This window comes from Pseudopodoces humilis, chromosome 17 (genome assembly GCF_049639895.1).
Source record: "Pseudopodoces humilis isolate 2021_Gansu_Grassland_sample_001 chromosome 17, ASM4963989v1, whole genome shotgun sequence".
In the NCBI taxonomy this organism is placed as follows: domain Eukaryota; kingdom Metazoa; phylum Chordata; class Aves; order Passeriformes; family Paridae; genus Pseudopodoces; species Pseudopodoces humilis.
The window spans coordinates 3,722,514-3,750,038 of record NC_142216.1 but is presented as its reverse complement, the minus strand read 5'-3'; the positions used below and the strand labels follow the sequence as shown (position 1 = coordinate 3,750,038).

Here is a 27,525-nt window from a genome sequence, read left to right as displayed (position 1 = left end):
CATTATCCTGCCTGGAAAACAAAACCAAAATCAAAAACCATTCCATGGCAAAGATTGTGGCTGCATTTAATTTATTGATCAGTCAAAGCAGAAACTGATGGATAACAGTTGAGGGAGCAAGGAAGAGCATGTTTGATTGAAGAATTTGAGAGGGAAATGTCATGTTGAAGGGTCCAGCTGCAGCACTTAGCACTCTCCAAGGTGCCTGAAGAACAGAGCTCCAGTGCTGCGGCTGAAGAGAGAGGGAGACCAAAATTAGAGACATGGATCTCATTTTTACAGCCCAACCTTACCCAAATAAGCCAAATGCCCTTGTGCTCTCCAAGTCATAAAGCACTTCACTTAATGTTCCACCTCTTTTCAGATTCCTCAAGTTACACGCTTTCATAGGTTGAAGAGATTTGGGACAAACCCCGTAATTTTGGACACCTCCTACGGACACACTTTCAATCACCCTGACAGGGAGGCAGTCAGCAATGCTATGAGCCTGCAAGCGGGGATCTGCTTTTAATTGCAAGGGGAGGAGGAGAAGACTCACTCAGGCTTAAGATCTGTGGCGCCTGGGGGGTGGCAGCGGAGTGAGCGTTGGGAGAGGAACATGGGGTAGGGATGGGAGCTAACAGGAGCTCTGGGGCTTCAGCTGCAGGTGAGCTCCAGCTCCTCTGCTTTCCTGGCCACACGGTGAGCTCTCTACTTACGAAACAGCGTTGCAGAACTTGCACTTGTTTCCGTAGGTTCTGCCGTCGGAGCCACAGATGGGGTTGTACTCGGAGGTGCAGATGAGGCTGCCGCCCTTCTGCTGGTTGCAGTCGATGTTTATGTTTTGCTAATGGAACAGAAACAGGGTTTAAAGCTTTTGCTCCCTATATTTTCCTATGTAAGTGCTTTATGTTTATTTAATATTTGTAATATGGGAAAGCACGAAAGCACTTTTCAAGAGCAGGGCTCTGTTGTTCCAGCAATTCTGCAGACTCAGAGAATGGGTTTGCCTGGAACAGCCTGAAGTAGGGAGATGGTGGAGGTGAAAAAAAGCTAATAAATATTATTATAAATAGTGAATGACCATCCTGGTGTTTCCAGGCTGGCTCTCCCACTGGCTGCTCTGGCTCAGCAGGCAAGAAGAGGCAAATGGACAGAAAGGGAGTGGTCACAAGCCCCAGTGCACCAAGTTCTCCCACACAGGGAATCACTGCTACTAATAGTGCTCCTGCATCGTTGATGCAGCATCTCTTACTCATCCAGTTTCACAGTAAATGAAGGTCTCAGCACCCTCTGCCTGCTGTTCCTAGGTCAGAGAGGGGACCAAGTATCTCAGCCATGGATTTGGTTCCATCCCTGTTGACTCTGACATAACTATTTTCCTCAAGTCCTATTTTCAGGCCGAATGCACCTGGACATTGGAGGCATTTCTATTATTTAGTCATGAATGTGTGCTGCAAAATGTGACAGCAGTTAAGAGTGCAGGTTTCTGGCTTTACCTGCACATGGAAGCACTCTCCATAGTTCCTCAGGTTCACTTCCAGGCCGCTCCTTTGGGGGGAAAGGAAGTGGAGAATGAATGAGCACAGTGCAGCTGCTTCACGAGCCAAACTACCTCTTTTTGCTCCAAATGCCAAAAAAAATAGATCAGTACTGATCCAGGAGCCCTCCCTTGACCCAGGCCCCCACTTACGCCACAGCATTACAGAAGTGGCACTTGTTCCTGTAGGTGATGCCGTTGGTGCCGCAGATGGGGCTGTACTCCATGGTGCAGGGAATGTTGAAACCACTGCCAGGCTTCAGGAAACCAGTACAGTCGACCTGAAACCGTCACAGAGCAGCATTTGAATCTCTGTTCCCCTTTGCATCAGCCCTGTGTAATGGAGTGTGGTGCAAGGGACATTTCCTCCTCCTCCCAGAGAAGGTGCAAGATGAAAGGGGCTTCCAGCCACAGCGTGGTGGATTTGGGGGAGCACAGATGAAATCCTGCCCGTGGGTACAGCATCAGTATCTGTTCTGAGATGGGCTCCATCCCTGCCATCTTGGGGATTTTCCCCCTGAATGCCACCGTGAAGCATCCTTGCCTAAAATACCTCACACAGCAGCAATTTCTGCTGTGAGGTGCCAGTGCCTTTCAAAAATGGAATTTACACTCAACTCACTGCTCCTGCAATTACTCTGAGTGTATTGAAATAGGAGTCATTGTATTATGTGAAATTGCACAGCCAGAATGTTTCTTTACTCTCTCTCTCTCTAAACTAAAAATAGATATTCTTTGCCACTTTATGGTAGCTCCATATATTGATATTAACTGTAACTTAACTTTGTGATAAACATTCTGATAGAATCCATTTTTTGTGTTACAAAATTATAGTTTAGTTGAAATCCAAACTTCTTCTGGGAATTTCTTAGACACAACAAACCTCTAAGTCCAAATGTAAAGAGAAGTGTTTTCCTAACATTGAGAGAAACACTCTTGAAATCAAAAGTTACCTTTCTAAACTCTGCTGTTATACAGAAGATATTTTGCCTTTTAAAACTCACTGATTTTAGCAGTTCAAACAAAATGCAAATTAAATTTCCTGCAGATCTGAAATTCTTTGCTTTCACCCCATTTCTGAGAGCTAGCAATTGTGTGGGTTCACACAAAAAATTACAAAAATACAGAACGAATCCTAGGCTGGGTTTGTGTCTGGCTATCACCCACCAGGGGAAGGAACAAATCTCTGACCGTACCCTAACGCATCTTCCATCGTGTTTCTTGTCAAGAGCACGGTTGCGGCTAGAGGGAGAGAGGGAGAAGGAAAGCAGGGATTAATCTTTTCATGCCAGGTAGTCATCTCAATCATTAAGTCTCTCCACCCGTAAAGCCCCAGTAATTAATCAGATTCTGGAGCTTTGACATGGAAGATCCCGGGCATTAGGGAAGACCGAAACTTAAGAAAAATCGAGTCCACCCCATGATTAGTCACAACCCCAAGGGTTTCTGCCTGCTGCTTGAGCTGGCACTCTTGGTGACCAGGGGACCTTCTACTCACAGGAAGTCCTTGCAGAGGGCACACTCATTGGGGTAGGTGCGGCCATTGGTGCCACACACGGGGTCGTAGTTGCGAGGACAGGCGATGCTCATGGTTTTTCCAGACAACATGTAGGCGCCGCAGGAGGCCTGGGAAAGGGGACTCACAATGTCTCCAAACAGAAAGAAGGGTGTTCTTCCCCTAATCCTGTTTTTGCTGCATTGGGAGGCTATTCTATGAGGAATCTCTATGGCTCTTCCATGGTGGGAAAAAAAAAGTATCGAGTTTCTTGCAGCTTATGAAAGCACCTCTCTGCTGTTAAGACTTAAATTTTGGCAAGAATTATGGGCAAAAATGATCATTCCTTGGGGAATCAGGATAGGGAGGATATTTAGGCAGATATTCAATAGTCATATAGATTTTCTGCTGGCACTCTGTGCTGTGCTGACTCGCATTCTACATTATTAATCGCTGTCTTTTCAATCATCAACGTGCTAAATTATCTCTCTCTGACAAAGGTGTTTTCTTATGTTGGGAAAAGAGGTGCACTTAGGGGCACTTCTTTCTTATTCATTTTCTCTTTTTTTTTTCCCTCAAGCGTTCCCTGGCATATAGTGTGAGTATGAATTATTCATCTAGTCTTAGAAATCAAGAGTAAATGACAAAGATCTAATACTCACCCGTCTTTGAGCAACAGCAAGATCTACAATAAAAACAGAAGTTATAAAATGTAAAAATTGTACAATGTCCTTCATAAAATTCCCTTGGAATCATCAGTTTCCCTACAGAGTAACCAAATACACCTTCTCATTACCGAGAAGTGACTATCCTCCCAAATGTTTCGTCTACTCCAAGTAAATGCAAAGTGATACACCGAGATTAAAAACAAAAAAAAATCACTGATTTGCTAAACCAGGAATTTTGACTCGCTAAACAAGAATTAGGACCTAAAGTTTTATCCTTCTTTAGCACCATAATCCCCACTAAGGCTCAAAAGCTTAAAGCACAGATCCCCAGTGTTTATCTTCACAAGGGTGAAGATCGTTGAAAAGAGAGGCCGCGTATTCCTAAACCATGGCATCCCCAGGAGGCTGCGCTCCCCTCCAGGATGCACAGAGACAGGGAAAGGATCAGGAGGTCTAGACCAGCACAGAGAGTAACAAAAGTGACAAAAACAACTTACCAGAAAGGCAGCCGAGAAGGACCAGCCCCAGCAGGGCAGCGCAGTTGGCCATCTTCATGTTGGTGGTGCTGGTGGTAGCGGCTGTTCCGTGTGGGTCGGCTGCCGGAGAGTCTGTGGATGGTTCTCAGCCTTTTCCCTCCCCAGTATATATATGCATCTCCCCGACCTTGTGAAGTCGTCAGCAGAAAGTAATTATTTGCTCTGTAAACTAAGAAAATTGTATTGATTACCGAGTTGAGCTCCAAAGAATACTTGTTTGTTAGAGAGATGCCCAGAAGAATTAAACAAAAATATGAGCTACACCCAGCTTGTTAACAAAGGCGCCTTGCTGTACAATGAGTGATTTGTACTTTCCAAACAGGAGCACTGTCTCAATAGTGGATGTTGTGAAATGGCATATGGAAGTTGGGGAAGGGAAAAAAGAGCCCATTTGTTGGAAGTGTTTGACTTGTGCTCACCGTATCACATATGCTAGACAGGAACTGGGCTCTGGGAGATGTTTGTGGTACAGCTGAGTGTGGTGACAGGAGCATGGGACATCCTATGCTCTCACTGACATGATATCTGGGGTCTGGCAAGCATCACTTTAATGCACTTTAAAGATGCTGAAGCCTCAGTGAATCTCCCCACAGTCTCTCCTGTAATTTCCTGGTACACTGGATTTCTCACCGACAGAAAGTCATCACAAGAGAAAATCATTACAAAAAAACCCCAGAAGTTTATTAGACATTTCTGTGTAGGAGTAAGAGTTATTCATCTGTTGGCAAGGAGTATGAGTCTGATTAAGAAATTATAAGAATAAGTAGCCCTAAATCTGTACTGGGATAATGGTTCCTATTAATGGCAAGCAACTGGTATTCTGTGCAGGTGAAATGGACTTGTTAATACCAAAGGCATTCCAGAAAAAATTCCAGTAACTGCAAACAGAAGGAGAGCCGTTAGGCTTCCCCCTTCTCCCTCAATTATATGGCATTAAATTTAGACTGTCAGCTGAAAGTCGTGTTTTAGGGAAGATAAGTGATAAATAATGTGCTAGGCTCTGCTAAGTGGCTCGACTCTATCACAAGTGTATGGAAAAACAAATAAGGGATATTGCATAAAATAATAAATTTTTGATTTAAGGTAGTCACGGAAGGAAGTGACGGATGGAACTTGTTTGTGCTTCAGAAGAAGCTTGTTTCGTACATGTGGCTTAAAGGCAGCCTGAGTTTTAAATAGAAAATCAGAATTGGTTTTCTTATTATCCTGGGAGATGTTCAACACTTGGCATGAGAAGATAAATCATTAAAATGTAGCTGAAAGTGTAAGAGAACTGTAGTCACAGAATGGAGCTTGTGGGATTTGGCCTGTTTATATCAATGAAATAATTTTCCTGAAAAATAAATGAATAATGCTATTTGGATCTCTTTCACAAATATCACAAGTTGAAGGGCTCCTTTGAAAGTTGTTTCTGTCGCATTCTTAGCATCCTGAGTGAGTTGACTTTCAGATTCCTTGAAGTGATTGTGAGCATATTTGGAAAGGAAGCGGTAGTCACGGAAGCATTAATATTGATTAATCTCCAGGGGCAGGAATGCCAAAGTCTGAAAACAAAGCTTCCTCAGAACTTGCAGCAGCCACTGGTGGAGGTGCTGCTTTCCAGCCCTGTGGCTGGGGGGGCTCCAGGAGCAGAGTCCATCTCCTCTTCAGCCCTGCAACCCAAACTCCCCCATAGCCACCTCCAGAAATGAGATCCCCATTAGCAGAAACTCTGCTGCTTCTCCTGTTGTGTTTGCTGCCAGGCTGAAGGCAGCAGGAGCTGTTGTGCCTGGCAGGTGTCTGCCAGGGAGCGGCATCGCTCTCATGTTGGGCCAACACCTGCCCTTTCATTAGTTAGATCCGCTGGGAGATCCTCTCTGCCCCACCTGATGCCCCTGAGGGTCTTTGTGGCCACCCAGGATTGCTCCAAAAGCAGCTCTTCTCCTCCAGCAGCCCCTGCCACTTCCCAGGGCAGCAGGGGGGAAAAGAGAGATGAGGAAAGAGCCTTGCTAGGGGGTCTGGGAGAAGGGATGGGAGACAAAGGGCAGTACCCGGGGCAGGGCAGGAGAGCTGCTGGGGCAGGTGTGACAGGGGATTGCACAAGGAGCCCCATTAATAGGAAACAGAGGGAATGGGGCAGCAGCAATCACAGGAAAGCAGATGGACTGAAAACAGGCATTAGGAGCAGTGAAAAACAACAGTTCCTATGCCAGTGAGCCTTGGGAAATGTCATACACCTGTTGCAAATGGGAGAGCAAAGTGAAGCCAGCTGCCCAAAGCCCTCTGGGATGTGTGTGGTGGTGTCAGACTTCTCTGTGGTGCCCAGCGACAGGACAACAAGCAGTGGCCATAAACTAAAACACAGCAAGTTCCACCTCAGCATGAGGAGAAACTTCTTTCCATTGAGAGTTGCAGAGCACTGGAACAGCTGCCCAGGGCGGTTGTGGAGTGTTCCTGTCTGGGGTCATTCCAAACCCACTTGGCCATGTTCCTGTGTCACCTGCTCCAGGTGTCCCTGCTGTGGCAGGGGGTTTGGACTGGGTGATCTCCAGAGATCACTTCCAACCCAAGTTATCCTGTGATTCTGGGATTCAGAAACATCATGATGGAGGGCTCAGTAAAGTGACTTTGGGATTATTTTAATATTTATACAGACACAAGATCCGTATAAAAGCTTAAATAAAACTCTTAAATGAAATGCTTCCTTCTATTTCAGACTTCTAGAGGGCAAACATTCAGGAAGGTTTTGGCCACATGAATGGGATAAATGTTGGCCATCAAACAACGGGTCCTCTAGTATTAAAGTAAATTTCCAATAACTCTGGAAATTCTACCCAGTTTCTAATCCAGCAGTATTTTTTCCCATAGCAGTGATAATTTCCTGGGAAGCTTTTCCTCTGCTCCTGAGGCTTCCTACCTCAAGTCCATAGCCTACCACAACCTAAAAAAATCCTTCACTGATGCAAAACTTGCCATAGGCTTCATCTGGCTACAAAGAGCAGCAACGGAGGATTTTTTTATTATTATTAAATAAGAGGGTGGATGCGTGTACGTAGGATATGTTGTCGTGCCAGCAGCACTGTCATTGTCCCTGCTGTCACGGGATTTTGGAGGACAAAGGGGTTATTTCTCTGCAGTTCCCCAGGGATGAGGAACAACTGCAGGAGCTCCTGGCCAAGCTGCTGTTCCCAGACCTCTGCACACGGGGGCAGAGCTGGATCTTCTATGAGAACAAAAATTCAATTTACAGCCGGCAAAGCCCCTGCTCTAAGCCGCACTCACCTATTATTTCTCCTTGTAGTTCAGCTATCTGATTGCTGCCTGAATATCTCCAGTCTTTTAAGCATAGATGATATCGCAGGCAAGGGTGTCTGGAATAATCTGACTGTCTGGAAGCTGCATGCTAACAGCACAAGGCTGAGGATCCCAATCCCTCAGTGAATCTCAGCTCTGCCTCACTGCAATAGCTCTGACACAGCCAGCCCCAAAAACACCTTCAATTAAATGAATTTTCGAATATAATTTTATTTTGCTTCACATCAAAAAAGGATGCGGTAACAAACCATTTCTCTTGAATGAAGCCATAGAGAGAAACTGCATTAACAAAAAGGTCTAGACTGGCCTGAGGTATATTTTGGCCAGCAACAAGTAGAACAATGCACAAAAATAGAAGGAACAATACAAAATAAAATAGAACAAAATAAGTACATGCAATGTGTTAATCAGGTTGTGGGGTAATTGAATGGCATTTCCTGAATCCAAAACATCAGATAATGACATAAAGTGCTGAGGTACTGCTCAAAGAATTGTACCATAAAATACCTTGGCAGGCAGACAATGTTTCCTGCCTTGAATTTCCTGGAGGGAGAGTTAGATTAGTAATGGTGAGAGGATTTGTGCTGTTGTGGCAGGATTTTATTGAGAAGCAATAAAAAAAACTATTTCCAACGAGGTTCTCATAAAAGAGAATTCTCTTCCTCTCCATCCTAAGGAGCATCCAGGATGAGCTGCTGGGGTGGGAGGCCAGGGGTTCCGCTGGGGTCCTGCTCTGCCCTCGGTCACTCCTGAGCAATCCTCACTCTGTATCACTGAGGATTTATCATTTCTGCTCACAGTTTCCCCTTAATTGCCTGCTGGATTTTCCTGTTTAGCAGGCATGCCCCTGCAAGAGGCCCTCTGAGCATCACGGGGATCTCCAGCACTATCGGGAGCTCTGCTCATCTCCAAGGCATCGTGGCTCCTGCAGGCCGTCCTCATCCTCTCTGCTGCTGCCTAAGAAATAAAATAACTCCTGGAGCTGCTGCTCTCTTACCCTGACTCCCACGCTCAGCAGAGGGGGAGAAGAAGAATACAATGTGCCCCACACCCCCAGCATTACCTCCCAGAGCCTCAATTTATCCTGGTCCCCAGAAATTGCATCTGACTCTGGAAAGCTTTCCCGCACACAGACCTCCCTCTCACAGGAGGGACGTGCCAGCCCCAGGAAGGGACTTGGCACTAAATGGTTGCAGAGAGTCATGTCTTTTGGAAATAAATTGTCTCCTTTTAGAGAGCTGCTCTCTGCAGTCTCTGGGAAGTGACACATTGTCACTTAAGATCATTAACTATTTGACTGTGAGACTGCTGCCTCTACAGCACGCGGCACTGGCAGCGCCTCGCTCTTAATGAATAATAAATTAACACTATGACTCCGAGCCCTTCCTTTCATCAGCCGAGATTTCCAGAGGCCGGAGAATCTCAAAGGATCCTCTACAAGCGACAGTCAACGTAATTACCTTCAACCAGGAGCTAAGTGATGGGTGAGGTGCCCAGCCGGGCTGCGGCGACTGCCAGCATCCCCCGGACATCAGCTCTGTTAGCACTGCTTTTCTGCAATGCCCCTCAGCAATGAACCAACGTGGGCACACAGGGATCTGCCTGCCCAGAGAAAACACCCTGACATTGCTCTGGGGAGCTAAGCAGATTGCAGAAGGCCTTCTCTCACCTAGAGCTGGTTTTTTCAACCCTGCATGCGAGGTGGAGGCAGCTCGGAATGTGACCTTCTCCACATATTCTCTAGTAGTGTAAGAAATCAGGGATAACCCTGGGAACTGAAACAGGGATGAGCAGCTCATTGTGCCAGCAAGACCCCTTCTGTGTGGCAGAACAGTGCCAGAACACCGCAATTACAGCGATCATGGGGCTGTCTCTAATTATGTTAATTTAGGTTTGCCCGGCACCCCTTTGCTCTGCCAGGCTCCAAAGAGCGAGGCTGGGTGAGGCTGCAGGTGTCTGCCAGCAGCACAGGGAGGGAGGCAGCTCCTCTCACCCAGGCAGAGTCATTGTCTGACATCCCCTCAGAGTAGCAAATGGACAGGAGCACCAGGATGCATCTCCTGGTTTTCTTTTGGAAAGCCAGATGGAGGTGGATGCCCACGAAAGCTGCCCATTGCCTTTGGGGTTGGGGTTGATATTTTTGTAGGTCAGAACACCGTTCTCCCTCTCCCTGAAATTTGCCCATTAACTCCCACACCCCAGGGCTGTTGCTGTGCTATAACCATGCAACATTTTAGGTAAAACCAGAATGAGACAAAAGCAAGGCATAAATGCGTGGTCTTTTTTTTTTTATTAGCAGGGGTTTCAGGATTGATAAGAGGTTTTCAAGGGTCGGGTCAAGGGTTTAGGAAGTCATCTGCCATGGGGAACATCACCAGCTTTCTCAGTTGAATCCCGTTGAGAACTTAACAGGCATTAAGAGATCTCAAACCAAGATCTCCACGGCTTCTCCTGCAGAGAAAGAAATCGGTACCTCAGAACATCCGGGCTTTCACTGCTGGTCTGTCCCTCTACACCACAGAGGGACTTCTGAGCTCTATTACACATATTTTCTTTTGTTATTGGCATATAAAGACAAGAAAAATTCTTAATTTAAAAAACCAAATAGTATGTAGGAAACAGGCTTAATTTGCTGAGATAAAGCTCTTTTGCAAATCACTTAAGAGGAAAATGGAGAACACTATGTTCTCTTTGTATCTGAAAGAAAGGAGTTCCCAGCAAACCCCCCCAATAAAAAAAAAAGAAATTAGCCTTGCTGGTGAGAGAACAAACAAACAAAAGGACTTTACTTTTCCAGCCAGTCTCCATGACTGATTAGGCAGTTTAAGTTAATTCACCACTTAGTAGGTGAAGAGATTTGTTCTGTACGTACAGGTATGCATTGCAGAACATGCATTTGTTGGGGTACGTGACACCATCAGAGCCGCAGTGGGGCATATACTCCATGGAACACATATTCCTCAGAGTCCTCTGGTTCCTGCAGTAGATGGATGCAGCCTGTATTCCCAAAAAAAAAAAAAAAATTTAAAAATAGCTCTCAACCAAATCTGTGTGAGAAAAGTGATATTAGGAGCACCCACAGAGCCCTTGAGCTGCTCCCTTACTGCCCAGGAGCAGAAGCTGAGGAAAAGCCCAGGGACAGGGCAGGATGCAGTGGAGTGCTGCCTCCAGCCATGCAGAGCCTGTGTAACCACTGTAAATGATGCTGCAGTAACTTTTGACAACAACTTGGACATGAACTGAATTCTGCCCTACTTGTTGAAACCGTCACCGGATGAAAATGGCAATTTCACCCGATAATATCTGTGGCAAAGATTGCTCAGGCAGCTGGGTGTCTCAGGATTTTGAAAGGCTCCATCATGATGTGATTAGTAAAGATTTATACAGAAACTGCTTTAAGGAAAGAAAAGATGGAGAATAGAAAAATCCATCCCTTACCTGCAGCGCATCAGTAGCTGGAACTAAAAAAAAAGAAAAAAAAAAGGAAAAAATGAAATATGTTACAAATGCAATTCATGGATTCTGTTAAAATCTGAGAATGCACACCCTGAATACATATCTTCCAACTCCCCCTGTGATAGCAAATTATTCTTAGACAAAAGGAATTTCAGGCAAAATGTCGTGCCATACTGTATGTTGATTCTGTAGCATTTTTTTTAATGAAGGTTACAGTCAAAATGGAAAAAGGCATGTAAAATAAAAGAAGAGAAAGACATTTTCCATGCTTCAAAGGATGGAGCAGGACATGAATTCAAAGCAAAGCAAATTATTGAGGTAAACAGGGACATAAAGCTGACAAGTACACAGAGGCTTATTCTTAAATAAGAATAGCATTTTGTGAGAGGTGAATTTATAAAGCTTCTAGAGCAGTTCAGGCTCTCAAGCTGCACCTCAGTTCAGGATGACTGCAGGAAATGTTCACTTTCATTCAGTAAAATTATTTGTGTTCCTGCAACATTTCAGAGGTTAAATACTGGTTGTCTGAGTCTCCGGGTTGCACCACGTACATGTCACTTCTTTCATTATGCATAAACTAGCACTGAGAGTAGAGCTGTTCCCACAGTTGTTCTTACCCACTCAGTTCTGTTGCTAAAATATTACCCCATAAGTGATAGTCTCTGATGTCAAGTCTTTTCAACACTATCTTTCTAGGAGTAAATAAGTCCTTGCAGAATGGAGCTCTTTCCAGTCTGAGGATGTTTTTTTGTGGTTTTGAAGACAACCAACGCTTACTCCAAGGCAGAGCAGGAGGCAGTGGAGCCACTCACCTGAGATGCAGAACAGGGCCAGAGAGAGCAGCAGCAGCAGCCCTGTGGTCTTCATGGTGGCTGGATGAGCTGTGAGCAGCAGAGCTTGGCTTTTGCTCAGGAAACACAGCCTGGATTCTGTCCTCAGGTGGCAACCACGCTTATATGTACGCCTGCAGCACTGGGGGGGTGTGTGTGTTTGTGCACGTTCATATTTGCCTTATCCACCCTTATCCTGCAGCAACATTTCCAGCCTTTTGTCTCAGTGGCAATCTCCACAGAGGTAAACCGTGCTGTAAGCCAAGAATTGATGTTTCTTCATCAACGGGAGTCACGAGAAGTTTAGAGGTGTGAGATACACCCTCTGAATCGTTACTTTAAGTGAAATATGTGACAGGTTCCTTCTGAAGGACCACAGAAAACTCCTGCAGGCAAAAGAGCGACTGTACAAACTGCTGACAGATTTTCTCTGTGTTCACCTATCAGTGCCTTTTTTTTGGTGCTTTTTCATAAGAAAAACATTGAATTAAATGCTTCCACAGCAGAAAGGCTCTCCTTTTATTTTTGTGCTTCACCCAAGTAAAACATCACTAAGTTATAGTGAAAGCAGGAAAACAGTGAACCAGGAAAGCAAGCAAGAGGGTGTCCCAGACATTGAAAGAAGTCCTGGGAAATGACAAGGGATGGAGAAACTTTTATGGGATTATGAAAAAAAAAATAAATTTACAATTGTTATTTCCCCTAAAAGCCATTAGCTTTGCAGTAATAGACTTTTAGTATGAAGATGACAGAATGATTTGAGATCCTAGCGTGGATCCTAGAAAAGCTGAGCCCAATCTGGAAATCACTGCTTCATCCATCTGCCCATCTCTATATAAATCCTTTGTTTTACCAGCAGAGCATTGCTTTCTGGGACAACCTCCATCAAGGAGAACAAGCTCCCCTCTCCCTTTAATTCCCTGAAGACTCTCCCTTTAATTCCCTGAAGAAATGCATGTGGGAGATATTACATTTTAGAAGGGATAAACCCAATTTATTTATGCCTCTCTTGTGTGGATCGAAAATAAAAAAAACCCAACCCAATTCAATACTCAAACAGAAGACAAAAGCAAAATAAATTTCATGCACAATACGCCAATGACAGGTCACACTCTCAAGAAACAGAAGGATACTTTGTCCTTGGATTTTGAAACACTGGTGAAATACTCCTTGGGCTGGAAAAGAGCATTGTGTAATTGAAGACTGAGAGAAGACAAGTAGGCAGGAGTAGGCACCACACCTAGGAAGGCATTCATCTTAGAACAGTCGAAGGGATGAAAAGGACAACTCCAAGATGAGAAAAATCTGGTAATAAGTCAGTTGGAGGACTTAGACAAATAGACAGGAACAATGCACATGCCTGAGAAATGTGGGCTTTGCCAGCAGAGTGCCCTTGAGAGAGCAACACTTCAGGTGAGGGCAGAGCCAGGGATGAGCCCTGGGCAGTGACACCAAGGTGTGACCGAGTTTTGCTGACAAGGAAAATGCACCAGGAATACCTCAGGAAGGACCCTCCTGTGCCACCAGTGCAGCCCTTTGCAGTGTCAAACATCTGAAGGGTCACTCATGCAGTGGCACTGTCATTTATGTGCCAAGACACACAGCTCTGGGGTTTGAGCATCTGTATTTAATTTTCTGCCTTTTATGAGAGGGAGGGGAGCAAGACATTGCTCTTGTTCTATCCCAGAGCTTTGAGCACGTAACCTATTCTGCCTGGTTTCATCATTCAACAAATCAAGAAAATGTTTCCTGAGACAACAGATGAAAGGAGACAGGGAAATGTTGCTGATTTAGTTTATTGAGGAAGAAAATCAGGAGTGAGCTGAGTTCCCCAGAGGGTGAGATGAACTGAGGTGAGATCTTCAGCTGGGATTTGCCAGTGGGGGATCCTGTGGTGAATTCTCTCGGCACTGATACTCAGCATTTTCCAAAATGGCTTAAAGTGATAGTCCCATTGCTGTCCCTGAAAGCAAGGAGAGGAAAGAATGAATTAAACACAGAGCCCTGCCTGCTATAATCTGTCTTTCTGATGGCTCCTAGAGATGGTGTCAAACAGGATCCTGCCCCAGAGCCAAGGAGCTTGCAGACTCATAATCCCATTTGCTATTTGATTATTAAGAGATGAGTGAAACAATTTAACCCATTTTTAAGACTGAAAATATCTGTGGGGAAACTACAGTGGAATTTCAAAAGGAAAGGAATTTCATTTCCTTTGCAACATGCAAGAAAAATTCCATTAAAGTTAAATGGTCTTCGAACCATTCACACTAACAAAGCAGCCACAGCTTTTTTTATGCTCTAATGAAAAAAGTAAATGAATGCTTGACACGGTGGCTGGCATTCCCTCTTGCCCCAAATCCCTAATCAACAGTCCCCAGCAAACATAAAAGCAGTAACTGTGCAAACTTGTGCCCACAGGAGGCAACTGATAACACAAATGTCCCTCATGTTTGTACGTACACGACTGCGTTGCAGAAGTTACACTTATTGTTGTATGTTGTGTTGTCAGAGCCACAGACAGGCATGTAGTCAAGTGAGCAGACAGGTTTGGGGTATTCCCTGCAGTCAACCTGCAAAAAAATAAATAAAAATTAAAGAGTCTGATGTAAAGGAGTCACTAGCACAAGGACCCTGAGCTAGAGCTGCAGAGCTAACGATACCAATCTTACCGAAAGTAATTAACTTCCTTGCACATCTGATATAAACTGAGGTGTCAGTTTCTCCTATGTCAGGAGAATTTATTAATATAAAAATAGATCATAATTTCCTGTTTGAAGAGATGTATATCATAACCTGGTCATGGCTTTTCCAAGCAGCAGCAGCTCACTCGGTGAAGGTGCCGTGCTCTGTGTTCCCAAGCTGGCCAGGAAATTAAATGGAAAAACACTGGTGTCTGGAGAAATGGAGTGCTGATCCTCCATAAAGGTCCATTATCCCTCCTGGAGTCTTTAAACTGGAAGATCAGCACGTAGCTGGATACTGCAAAGTGGGATTCTGTTTCCTGGAGCAATGGGTGCTGCACTTGCTGAGGAGTGTTGTAGGGCTAAGAATGTGTCTGGGTGCAGGAGGAGGCTGAGGAGGAGCAGAAACCTGTCAAGGCTTGCTGACTGCACAGAAATCACATCTAGCTGAGGTTCTCCACCTGAAAACAGCTGGAGGTTGGAAGGGCAGAAGTCACTCCTCTCTACATTCTGTACTCTCACTCTGTCCTAAACACTGCTCACAGCTCCTGCCAGCAGCAGGCTCTGCACCAAGTCACCATGAGCAAGATGGACCATTGGTCTGACCCCAAAAGCTATTCTCTGTTCTTATTCACAGTTCTGGCCTGGTGGATTATTTCTACTACTCTTTTACTCATTCCTTCCCAAGCAGTCACCTGCTCCTTTCCTGGCATTCACATGAATGACATTTATTACGTGTAGAGAAAGCAAAACTTCTCCCATTCCGCAGCACAGCAGCTGTTTCACTTCTGCAGGACTCTGCTGGTCTGGGGGCTGATGCAGACACTGGCAGTGCAGCAGCAGACCCAAAACCCAGCCCCTGATCACCCAATTCACTTACTGTGACAATTTCCTTCTTACATTCGCCGTCATTCTTCTTGCCAATACTGCTTCCAGCCTCTCTGGGAAGGGAAGAGACCTGCATTAGAGAACTCTACAAGCAACCTGTTCTGCTGAGCCCCATCACCCAGGAATGCTGAGCAGCCTCAGGCACAGGATGGGATACAGGAGACATCCAGCTGAGGTTGTGTCCATGTGGCTCCAGGGACCAGCTCGGGTGGTGCCTGCCAGAGAGCTGGGTTACAGCAAGGTGTGAGGGTGGCTGAGGAGACAGGCTGTGTGACAATGTCAGTGCCCCCTAGGTTAGCTGCTGTCCTCTGCAAGGCAGCATCTGCCACACAGACCCTTTTAACTTAGTTAAGGGAAGCATCCTGTCCTGTGTGAGAACCCCACCCAGCCCTCTTCTTCTCTGTCTAGACCAAGGGCACAGCCTTCCTTCTAATCACAGAGGAAAAGATTTAGTCAGGAGGAAGAGAAGGTTTAGTCAGGAGGAAAAGAGGAGGGTCAAAGCCCAAGCACCTCACAGAAAAGGCCTTGGTAGCAGTTCCAGGAGCACTCACACCTGGCCCCTGTGCTCAGTACTCACAGGCTGCGGGCACAGAGCAGGCACTCGTTGTCGTAGGTGACCCAGTCGGTCCCGCAGACGGGACTGACGTCTTTGCTACACAGCAGCGCCACTTTGCCCTCCTCACTGGTTGTGTTGGGGTACCTGCTGCAATCCACCTGGTGAGGGAACAAACCAACCCTGCTGAAGGCCTTGCTTACAGCACACAAGCAGATCTGCTGAGTGTGTCTGCCTGGCCACACAGGACAGCACCACAGCGGGAGAACAGCTTTTGTGGGAGTCACCGTGATGACAGTTCACTTGGAGGTGACCGGTGCAAGATTCTGACAGCTCATCTGTACTCTTGTTTAGGGTTTGAATTATTTCAATAAGCACTTTTGGCCACTCAGAAGCAGGACACACCCCTTGTTCTGCCCCTGGTTTTACTTACAGGAGCATCTTCCTTGCATTCTCCATCGTGGTCTTTGCTGACATTGGTTCCATATTCTCTGCAGAGGGAAAGATAAATGTTAGGAAGTTCAGGGGAGGTATCTTGCTACTTCCTAGGTTCTAGAATTAATACGAGGGAAAACTGATTCTTTCTCAGTCAGGCTTTTTTATATCTATATTTGAGAAGGTAATTCCACCCTGCCTAACCAGCTGAATAGCTGGCAGGGATGTAAAACCCTGGGAAGCTTTAGGACCATTTTGGGCAGCTCTGAGCAGAGCATCCTTTTGCTGTGATGAGATGTGCTCTTAGAGCCGTCACCTGGCTGCTCCTTGAGACAGAGAGGAAAAAACCTGAATAAATTACAAAAGCAAAAGAAAGACACGGTGACTAAAGCTCTGCCTGAGCGCTGTGCTGTGATACCCAAGCTCATTTTGAAGGAATTGACACAGGTGACGTGTGACGAAGCACTGGCTGTTGAGCAGTGGTGCTGCCAGGAGCTGCGAGCTGTGCTGCCTGAGGTCCCCAGGCTGTCCCCAGGCTGTCCCCACGCTGTCCCCACGCTGTCCCCAGCAGTACATACACGTTGTAGGCACAGAGCAGGCACTCGTGGCTGTAGGTGACGCTGTCGGAACCGCAGATGGGGCTGACGGCGTCGCTGCAGACCGGCACCTCCTTGCCCTCCTCGTTTGTGGTGTTGGGGTATGTACTGCAGTCCACCTGCCAGAGCAATCACAGCAGCAGGCTGAGAATACCCACAACTCTCGTTTTGTGTGGGACACTGACCGGGTACGACCAGTTCTCACTGTCACAGCACAAACTTCTGCTGTGGGTCCATCACAGCATCCATTCACTGGTGAATCCTTCCTGCAGAGATGTCCCCACAGAGCAGCAGAAGAGGAGGAGGGAAGAGCTATAACCATGCAGCCCCTTGGACAGGATAAACCAATGGTGCTCCCTCATGCTCACTTGAGATGATTTTATAAAGGCTCTCCATTGGTCCCTCGTTCTTCTATTCTTGTGGTCCCTCCACTGCACTTCTGTTTCTACTTTTTCTTTCTTAATACACTGATCATGTGTTTTTCAGAGGACCAAGACTAATGACCTGTGAGGAAGCTGGACCAGCTCAGAGTATTTTAGTCTCTCAGCAGGTTGCCCTCAGGTAGGCTCTGATACCAATCTATTGCTTCAGTTTAGAACAAGCTCTTTATTTCCATCTTAAAGCTTAGACCAGTCTAAAGTTGCTGAAAAAATAATTAATCCAAAAACTTTGTATCATTACTACTAAAACATTATTAACATACAGCATAGATGTACAGCCAAGGGCAGCATAATTTAATGTTTTACACTGTAGAATCTGATTACAATGACCCAAGTGTCACAACTAGGTGAAAAACAGCTGAGCACCTACAGGCTGGAGGTTTTTCCTATTCCTTTGGTTATGTCTTTACCAGGCCACATACTTGAGAAAAGTGACAGAAAGAAATCTTCCACTTACCTCAATCCCAAAGGCAGTATCTGGAAAAGAAAAGAGAGGCAGAAAGTATAAACCAAAGCCAATATGATAAGACCTCAATTAAAGCTGGAAATATGGATATAAAATTCCTGTGCGCAGAACCAAGCTGAATGATTTCCACTGATTGTTTTTTTAACTAAATAAACTATGTATGATTTTCCTTCTCTATGTTGATAAGTATAATAGCATTGCTTACTGCTGGCTGTGATGAAACACCTTTTTGAATAGTTTTGTTCTTTTTTTTTTTTCTGAGATATGTAGACTTATTAATTGAAAACAGAAGAGCTTTTCCTTCCTTATCTTTTTACATATCCGTTTTGACCCTAAAGCGCTGCTGTTACATATCTGAAAATACACCTGAATCAACACCGACAAATGCAAATAGTCACCTACAGGATAAGCAAATACATACAGCATCTGTTGTCAGAAATATGCATTTGAAAGAAGGCCAGTGTGAAAAAAAAAGTCTTTGGCTTTGTAATTTCATCGGTTGTGAATATGCAGTGAGAACATCAGAGTCTGGCTTGTTGTCATCTCTTGTTGTTCCATTAGCAGAAAGAGCATTGCAGGAAACTTGCCAGGGTCTTGCACAGAAGTTGCTTGTGCCATTACAATATTTTCCTTACTAGTTACTGGAGGTCTGACCCCCTTCTTATGGCCTTATTTCAAGTATTCATCCATTTGCTGTAATTGTAGAAGTCTAAGCAGGGTAATGGTGTGAGAACATCAGTGTACAAAGTGTAAGAGCACGAGTTGCCAGCACAGAGCTCCACTTGCTGTTACTTGTATTTATGACAATCAGCTACAGCAGCCATTGAGGACTGCCCTGAAATACTCCTGCAACCTGCACGATGCCAACCGAGGCAGCAGAGCCCTCTGAAGGAGATTTTTCTCCCTTTGAATCCTCTGTCTTACCCTTTTAAAGACAGCCAGGGCTCACACAGCCGGGGGTCACTCACCTGGGGCACAGCAAAGCGCGAAGGAGAGGAGCACCAAAAGCCCTGCCGTGGTCATGGTGGAGGTGTCTGGAGTCTGCAGGCTGCCTGCTCCCACTCTGCTCACGAGATGCTCCCTCCAGGGCTGGCTGCAAATATATACAAATGCAATGTCTAAACTGTTCAACTGTAACATAAAACAACCTGCAGAATCTGTCACCAGCACAATGAGGCCGGTAATATTTATGGAGGTCTTGACTTTTCTGGTAATGGTCTGTGTCTGCTAGGCAATTGATTTTGGCTGGACACCTGGTTAATAGATCAAGACAAGCATCACAAGTTCTGAGTGGTCAGAAGCAAGCAAACAGCCTTTTGGATAAAAGAAACCTCTAGTGGAAATGTAAGTAGCACAAAATATTGAGGGGAGTAAAGAGCAGGGCCCTAATTTGTCTCTTGCAGAGCAACATCTCCCACCAGGGAGCAGCTTAGGAAGGATGCAGTATCACCCTGTCTGCAGACCAGGCTGAGTCTCTGCTTTCCTTTCTGGTTCTGGGTTTTTCTCCCCAGATTCCCAGATAATCACCTCTAGGTACAAACACAGGTCAGGTGTGGCTTTGCCATCAGCAGCATCAGCTAAGCTTTGTCAGGCAAGTCTGGCAGGACTGCCTAACCTGAGAGTCCAAAGGTATTTAGCACCAGTTTGAGTAAAGCCAAGGCTTCTTGACAGTTTCACTGCCTGGGTACAGAAGTGCTCAGTAGAAGACTTGAAAGCAAGTTAAAAATCTGTCAAATGCCACTAAAAATGTCACTTGAACCTTAGCAACAGGGAGCACTTATTTACAGACCCAGTCCCAGTTAAACACACGGATTCAGAATGTTCCGCCAAGCCATCTGAAGAACAAAAGAGGCTGAAGGTTTGGGAACCTATTTACATTGCACTAGCTATGCCTGAAAGTACAGTAGGTCCTTTCTTCTTGCAGATATTTTAGAAAATGATACTTAAAATATAGAATCTGTCCCCATTTCCCTGTCTGTCTTGCACCACCAGCCTTTGTGTCATCTCCAAATTGCTCCTGCCTAGGAGCAGGTCTGCACCTCTGCTGTTTCAGTAGCTGTAATTTTGCAGGAGTGGGCTCTGCCTGTAACCTGCTCCTCATCCTATTCACAGGTTCAAACTGGCAAGGATACTTGGGTTTTTCTGGGGGGTCATGGGACCTAAGCATTGTGTTCAGGGTAGACTTCAGAACCATGGGAGGTGCAGAGCAAAAAATGCTTTACAGGTGCTGCCTTTAAGGAACAAGGCACTGCTCATTAGACAAATGAAATTAATCTGAAATCATTGAAATTCACTACAAGCAAATGTGGTGTTGTCTGATCCACCATGGTAGTCTAAAGGGTATATTTTGATCTTTAAATAGATATATTGTACAGTGCATGGAATCACCTCTCCTGGCATGTCCAGGAGGCCACAGCATGGCTGTGTGGATATGCAGGTCACATTTTTACCTCCAAGAGATGAGATTCTTCACAGGGAGAAGCATCGAAATAATTATGCTGCTGTGATTGTTTCTATAAATTACAGGGAGCATGCATGAATATTTCAGACAGATTTGGCACATCTTCAGGATATATTGCCCTGATGTGTCTTGTGAACAGCATCTCTGGAAGCCAAACACTTTTCCCTGAGTATGTGCAGGAGTTACTGAAGCTGCTCCTTACATGTCACAGTTGCTGCTTTCACCTGTGCAGGCTTTGCAGAGTTGGAGGGGGCTGCATCTTTCTGGGTTAAACATGGACTTTGCCACTGCCTCCTCCAGCCAAGACGTCTCCAAACAATCCTCACCAGCCTTCACAGCCCCAGCCTTGCAGCTTTTGACAGGTTTCCTCCTGCCTGGTGCCTGCATGCTGCTCCCTGCCCTGGACAGTGCTGTCCTTTGGGCAAGACCAGCCTCTCCTGATGAGTGGAGAGCACCTTCCTGCCAAAGTCTGGCACATGTTACACCAGAGAAAAATTTTCCACTTCAGCTGCTGGTTTCTACAGCACTAGATCTTGCCCTGGCCCCAGGCAACTCAGATTTTCTCTGACTACCACAATGCCTGTCTGATGTGCAGCAGATCCTTTCCTTCTCTCTCACCTACAGACACTCCAGGGAGACTCAAATCTGCAACAATTAAATGTTGACTGGGGAACACCTGGGCCACTCAGGTACTCCCTAGGCAAGCCACAAAAGTGACACCCAGCAATCCCCAGGTTTCAGACACTTGCACAGCCTGCAGCCATTCAGCATCCACAGCCTCCCCACCCTGGGTTACAGCTCCAGATTATCCCACCTCTGATAAAAGTGTGGAAAAATCCCACAGCTGGCTAAACTCATGATGCAGGACAGGTCTCTCAGTCCTTTGCTACTACTGGAAGAACAGTTAGAAAGAGGATTTGGTCTGCAATCCTGCCACTGATCTGCTGTAATCCCCTTCATTATGGTCTTCTAATCCTTAAAGTCAGATGCAGCATATGGCTAATGACCATTTGGCTAAAGAAAAATCCTCTGTGTGCAGCAGCCAGCACGAGGGCAGAGATCCTACAAGAGAGCTGGAGATGGACTTTGGACAAGAGCATGGAGTGATAGGAGAAGGGGGAATGAAAAGGCTTTAAGCAGAAAGAGAGTAGGTTTAGATTAAGGAGAAATTCTTTAGTGGGAGGCCCTGGCACAGGGTGCCCAGAGAAGCTGTGGCTGCCCCATCCCTGGAAGTGTCCAAGGCCAGGCTGGATGGGGATTGCAGCAGCCTGGGACAGTGGAAGGGGTCCCTGCCTACGGCAGAGGGGTTGGAACAAAATGATCTTTACGGTCTCTTCCAACCCAAATATTTCTATGATTCTGTAATCTGCAGGTAAGCAAAGGCAGTGCCACACCTCAGGGTGCTGCCTGTTATGGTCCTGAGCACCATAAGGTCTGTGTGCTCACACCAGGGCAGGATTTGGCCATTATAGAACATCCCCTCTGACTTACTCATGTAATTTCTTGCTTTACATTTCCCATTACAGTTTTTTTTCAGTATCGATTTCATATTCTCTGAAAGAATCAAAACTGAGGTTGGAGAATTTTCTTAGCAGATATGCAAACTCTGAGCATAAATCACACATTGATAAATTAATAGAAAATCATTTAATACACTTTTCTAAACACTACTGGGGTTTGCCACATTATTTAATTAACAAATAACTGCTGTAAAAGTGGGAAATACTGATTAGTTGTAGCTCTTTCATGAAAATGCCTCTAATTACTGCAAAATGCCTGGTTAATACAATTCAGGCTGCAGTTTTCATCTCTGGCTTTCTTTTGGCCAGTGTGGCCAATAACTATTTGCACTGAGCCACATGCCTGGAGAAACCAGCCCAGCACAAATGGCAGCTCTGCCTCTTACCCGGTGCTCGAAGGGCTCGTTTGAACTGAGCAATAAAGCAAACAAAGTCACTGATATGATTAAAACATCTCACTATCAAAACATATCCATGTGCTTGTGAACTTATTAAATAGAACTTGATCCAGGTAGTGCTGGTGGATGTTTTCCTGAACCAATAAGACCATGTGCAGAACTTTGTACCCTGCAGCTGAAGGCTAACATGGTTTCACATTACTGATGCAATGAATTATATGTAGTTGGCCCCACAACAAGGGCAAATGTTGACATGTGGGAATGAGTCCAGCAGATGCAGGCAGGTTGCCCAGGGACAGGGGCACAGGGCATTCCAGGAAAGCTGGAGGAGCTGGGCCTCTTCATCCTGGAGAGTAAATGGCTACTGGGACCACATTGCTGTCCGCAGCTCCCTGTGGGGTTAGAGATAAGGCAGTGCCAGTCTTCTCTAAGCTGTATGGCAAAAGGATTAAATTCTGAATGAATGTGAGGAATTATTCCTTGTCATGAGGATGATCAAGCACAGAAAGCAGAGAGGCCATGCATGTCCTTCCTCAGTGCTGCTGAGAACCCCACTGAGAAAGAAAGGCCTTGGGTACCCTGACCTGCTTTTGACTTTAGCCTTGCTTTGATCCGGGTTTGAGCCAGAGACCTCTGGAGAGTTCTTACAACTTGAATTATTTTATTTATATTGTACTTATATAATTCTCTCTCTTACACATAGTAGTTATTAATAAAAAAAAAAAAACATACTATTTCTCTATGACCCAGGAGAATCTTCTCAGAATTTTCCCACAGCCTTTACTAAAGGGTCACAGGTAAGCTCTACAAAGAGCTCCCAGAATGTTTTTGCAGGGGGTGACCAGTAACATGTACAACAGAAAGAGTGGATTGTAATCATTGCTGAAACAAAACCACATCAAATTTTAGGACATTATTTTAAACCATTCAAATTTTAGGATATTATTGTCTCTCAATGATTTCAAAGTCTCCTCTCTTCTGCATGAGCCCAGCACTTTGCAACTACAGCCCCTCTCTAGAGGAGCATCAGCATTTGAATTTCCAGAAAAGTTATCTGCACCACAGAAAATCAGCTGCCAGAATATCATCCACTTTCCTGCTGTGCTGGAGCCTGGACAAGACATGGGTCTCAGCTCTGAGGACACATCTCCATCTCCCTTGCCTCCTCAGCTCGTGCTGTGCTCCGGCTCTGAGAAGTTTCTGAATGATGAGAATGTCAGGTCAGGGCTCCTTTGCAGAAGGCAGGAGTTACTCATGGGGAAGCAGAAAAATGCTACAATGAACATCAGATAAAGGAGGCAGCAACCAACACAATTTGGCTGGACATTGACCCTGGTTATTGCTCTTTGAAGTGAACGCACTGCAGGGAAGGTGGGCTGGAGGTAACACAGAGGTATTAACCTGCAGCTGATCAGAGGAACAGGAAATCATTGGTTTAATCAGTTTCCCTAAGACTTCAGTGATCTCAGCTCTGCATCACTGAGCACTCGTCTCATCTTTGCCACAGCCCAAGCAGGAACAACGAGGAGATGGCTGCGGGGAAGTGCCAGCTGACCTGGGACTGACACCATTCATGGCAGGACAAACCAAATCAGGCAACTTCACTGCTAGGGCTGGGAAAGTCTCCTTCAGGAGAAAATCTCCCACAGGTAGGAAAAAATAATAATAAAATTCAATAGATTCTTATCTGCAATGAGGCATTATTTATAGCTCAATGCACAGTTAAAATAGAACGAATAAGCATGTTCAGCTATGAAAGCAAATTGCTTTGAGGTTATATAAACCAGGGGAATAGTTGAACACATTTTCAAGCTACCAGCCATGCAGCAGCACACACATCACCAGAATAGCACACAGCAGGGGAAATGTGGCCGTGTCCCTCAGATTTCAGACTGAAATCCCTGACCCACCCAGGAGCGTCACCGCCAAGAAAGGCTGGGAGGCAGAAGTAAGGTATTTTAACTGACTGACAGGCAGGGCTGGGAAAAGTGATCTAGTGTGGTTGGGATGAGCACTTGCTGCACATTGAGCAGCAGAGAGGAAAGTGAAGGCCTCAAGGAAGATGGTTTGATCCCTGGACAGCTGCATTGCAGAGTTTGTTTACAGAGGGATAACCATCCCGGATGTGACTGCAGCACAAAATCTGTGGCCAGGCTGGCTGGGGAGCCAGGTTATTGTCTCACATGAAGCACAGGGATCATCTCTTCTCAGTGAGCTGCCAAGTCTCATTAATTTATCATGGGGCCATGCCTTCAGTGCTCACTCCCCTCAGCTCTGTTTTGTAAGATTGACGGATATGTCTATAGATCACAAAGTGTTCTTGACAAGAGGGTAATTAACCTTCAATGTTTACATCTCCTTCTCCTGGTAAGTAATATACAATTTGGGGATTTGGGCAGGTCTGGCAGTGAGTTACAGTTTCCTTTCATGCTCTTGGTCAGAGTCCAGAAGGAGTGACTCTTCTAAGCTCTACAAGGAGCAGGAGGTGACCAAGGGAGAATCTCCCTGGGTAAAGGGCCAAAAACCTTGGACTCTGAGCTTTTGGGCCATCACCAGATCTGCAATCATCCATGCCTGTAACTCCACAGCCCTTTGGGTCCAGGTCTGGGATTTGCTCCATGCGAGCTCAGAACAGGGTGAGCTGAGGCTCTGCCCAGCTTGGGGAAACCAGGGGTGAAGAAGTTTATACACAGACAGTGACATGTAGCAGAGGAATTGTTCTAAAGGGGGGTTAAGTTAGAGAAACATTCCAAGGGTATGTCCCCCTGCACAAATCCCATATGGGAGGAAGCAACCAGGAGTGCCACTGTTACCTGCAGGCATCACCCTGCCCCAAGAAAAACATCCCCATGCAAATCTTCTTTTCCATGTGAAACCACAGGATGAGGTGATGCAGAACAGAAGCAAGCAGAGCACCAAATAAAAACATGCTCCCAGGTCTCACCTCATCAACCAACAAACCAGCAAAAGTGCATACAAAGAACAATGTTTGGGAAAGACAAGTCAAGGTGCTTGCTTTCCTGTATGGGAATAAAACCAGGAACCCCTGGGATATGGGATGAATGAGGCTTTGGTTTTTAAGAACGATCTTGTAAGTAAAGCAGCAACAAGAGAGAGGTGCAATAGGCTAAGAATGAAAATTCACTGCTCTTCCTGGTGTGAACAGCAGGGAGGAGAGGGTGAGAGGCAGGATATATCATGGTGCTATAGCTTGAACACTTGGCTGGGAGAGGCTGAACTCGATGGAAAGGATTTCTATAGCTGAAGGACTATTAGCATCATAACTACTGAACACATCTTCATTATTAACATCAAAAGAAAGGGAAACAATTTAATTTATTCTGCAGAGCTGAGCTTTAATGAGACCACTGGCTGATTCTTTGCATCTGGATATGGGTGAAGCACAGTTGCTGCTGACAGAAAGGAACGTGATACCAAATTACAGGATTTTACCATTTTACAGTAAAACTGAGGTAGACAGCAGGAATTCTACCCTCTCTGAACTATTGCTGTAGCAAAGTAACCCAGGTATTTGCTTAGTAAGTTATATATGCATGACAAGTGCTCTATCATACTTGATCATCGGGCCCCTACCTCCCCTGGTTTGGGCACTGCCCCATTTGCAATCTGACAAAACATTCTTATCTCAGGAGAACTGAATGCACTGATCTCTGCAAAGGCTTTGTGTGCCTTCTTTTCTGGTCTTGAAATGGGTTATTCTGCACTTCCCTGCTGCTGTCAGTGGAGGTTGTTTGTGAATGCATCCATAGCAAAGAAATATTTCTCCTACTTGTCTCATATTTTGCATCATTTTGCCATCCTTCCCTTCCTACTTTGGAAGGCAGCCTGTGGAGAATAGCAATATTAGAAAGCTTGTGTTAAATCACTGCCAAATAAAATGTCAACAGAAGGTATATGCATCACTTACATCCAATCCTGCGCTGCCTGCTCAGCATCCGGCTGACTCTGTTTGGGATGCTGCCACAGAGAGCAATGGGAGCTCAGGCTGCTTCTTCATTTGCCTTCCTTCTTAGTCACTGGGATGGCTGCTGCTCCCCAGGCCCTGAGTGCCCCACATTCTCTGAGGAAGGGAAAGTCTGCCATTAGAGACTCACTATAACCATTTTCCCAAAGGGATGCGAGTGCTGGGAATGTACATAAAACTCTCAAGTGCTGCAAGTGAAGGAGAGTTCATCTGAGTTAACCACCAACAATGAAGTGGTTTTACTGTCTCTGACTATTATAAACCTATCAGTCAACAAACCTCTGCCATCTGAATGTGCTGCATCATTTGAATTTCCACTCCGGATACTTTCTTCAGCTATTTTGTTTTCTCTGCTTAATCGTCGTGATTTACCCCCAAGCACAAACAGCAAGTGGAGAGGGAGAAAAGGAGGATAAATTGGAAAAGCACAGGGAGAGGCCAGGGGCTAGGGAACTGTCACTCAGAAAGCATGTTCTTTCCATCGGAATGACACTTTATAGGCACAGATCCCACATTCACTGGTGTAAGTGGAACCATCTGTGCCACAGATCTGCTCCAGCACTTGGTCAGGGGGCCCTGACCATCCTCAGCAATGGCCCTGGGGCACGGGCTGCAGCCCAGCTTTAAAGGGAACGGCGAGAAAGAGCTCAAAGCAACGCATCCAAACATTCCTCGTCCTTCAGGGGGCTTGAACAAAATTAATGTTTTACTTCTATGCATGAAAAACAGGCAGGAAGCAGCACGCTGGATGAGCACCCATTCTTTGCAGTTTCATGTTATGTTTAAAATCATGGGGCCTCACCTCAGCTGGTGAAAATCTGGAAACCCCTCCTGGGCTGTGTGGATGTCTGCCAGCTGGAGACAGCTCCTTCCACTGCTGCTCTCTGCTTTCTGCCTCTTTACTCGCTGATCCGCGGAGAGCACACAAGCAGAGCCCAGGGCATGGCAAAGAATCAAATAAAACTGTATCAAACATTAAATTACAACAAGAGAATGAACATGTCTGAGTGTGAACATACTGATGGATGAAATACCAGGGCTATATATTTCTTTAAACACAGAGGTCCAAGGAAATTTTTTAAGTTCTCAAACCATTTTCCTTGCCAATCCTCAGTTAAATAGGATGATGCAATTGATACAATGAGTTTGAATAATTATTTCTGGGTTTCTTTTTTTATTTTTTTTTGAGGAACATATGGTTATAAAAATGCTTTAAAAATAATTTAAATATTCTTCTGAAATGAATATTTAAAAATCAGTGGGATGAGCCTTGTCACTCTCTAACATCCCTCAAGAGAGTGACA

General features: G+C 45.4%; 3 protein-coding genes across 4 annotated transcripts; all 3 read right to left on the bottom strand.

The window, feature by feature from the left end:
* Positions 1 to 54: 54 nt before the first annotated feature.
* LOC102099627 (double-headed protease inhibitor, submandibular gland-like) lies at positions 55 to 4,315 on the bottom strand. The gene is made up of 8 exons (XM_014252992.2): positions 4,180 to 4,315; positions 3,677 to 3,699; positions 3,018 to 3,145; positions 2,716 to 2,761; positions 1,673 to 1,800; positions 1,479 to 1,530; positions 699 to 826; positions 55 to 232 (listed from the first exon to the last, which is right to left on the bottom strand). Exons 1-8 carry the CDS (start codon positions 4,235 to 4,237, stop codon positions 187 to 189), a joined length of 609 nt encoding a protein of 202 aa, XP_014108467.2. The 5' UTR covers positions 4,238 to 4,315; the 3' UTR covers positions 55 to 186.
* Positions 4,316 to 9,783: 5,468 nt separating this feature from the next.
* Positions 9,784 to 11,915, bottom strand: LOC102105488 (ovomucoid-like). The gene is made up of 4 exons (XM_005523628.3): positions 11,781 to 11,915; positions 10,951 to 10,973; positions 10,385 to 10,509; positions 9,784 to 9,963 (listed from the first exon to the last, which is right to left on the bottom strand). The coding sequence occupies exons 1-4, from the start codon at positions 11,833 to 11,835 to the stop codon at positions 9,918 to 9,920; spliced, it is 249 nt and encodes an 82-aa protein (XP_005523685.2). The 5' UTR covers positions 11,836 to 11,915; the 3' UTR covers positions 9,784 to 9,917.
* Positions 11,916 to 13,578: 1,663 nt separating this feature from the next.
* On the bottom strand, positions 13,579 to 27,109 carry LOC102105675 (ovomucoid-like). Of its 2 annotated transcripts, XM_005523629.3 has the most exons (10): positions 27,024 to 27,109; positions 26,165 to 26,317; positions 18,826 to 18,950; positions 17,849 to 17,868; positions 16,934 to 17,070; positions 16,354 to 16,411; positions 15,945 to 16,081; positions 15,360 to 15,420; positions 14,259 to 14,368; positions 13,579 to 13,761 (listed from the first exon to the last, which is right to left on the bottom strand). In XM_005523629.3, exons 3-10 carry the CDS (start codon positions 18,878 to 18,880, stop codon positions 13,716 to 13,718), a joined length of 624 nt encoding a protein of 207 aa, XP_005523686.1. In that variant the 5' UTR covers positions 18,881 to 18,950; positions 26,165 to 26,317; positions 27,024 to 27,109; the 3' UTR covers positions 13,579 to 13,715. The 2 variants fall into 2 exon arrangements, with proteins under 2 accessions (XP_005523686.1, XP_087919775.1); XM_088063649.1 differs by lacking the exons at positions 26,165 to 26,317; positions 27,024 to 27,109 and adding an exon at positions 19,473 to 19,543.
* Between the last annotated feature and the right edge of the window lie 416 nt (positions 27,110 to 27,525).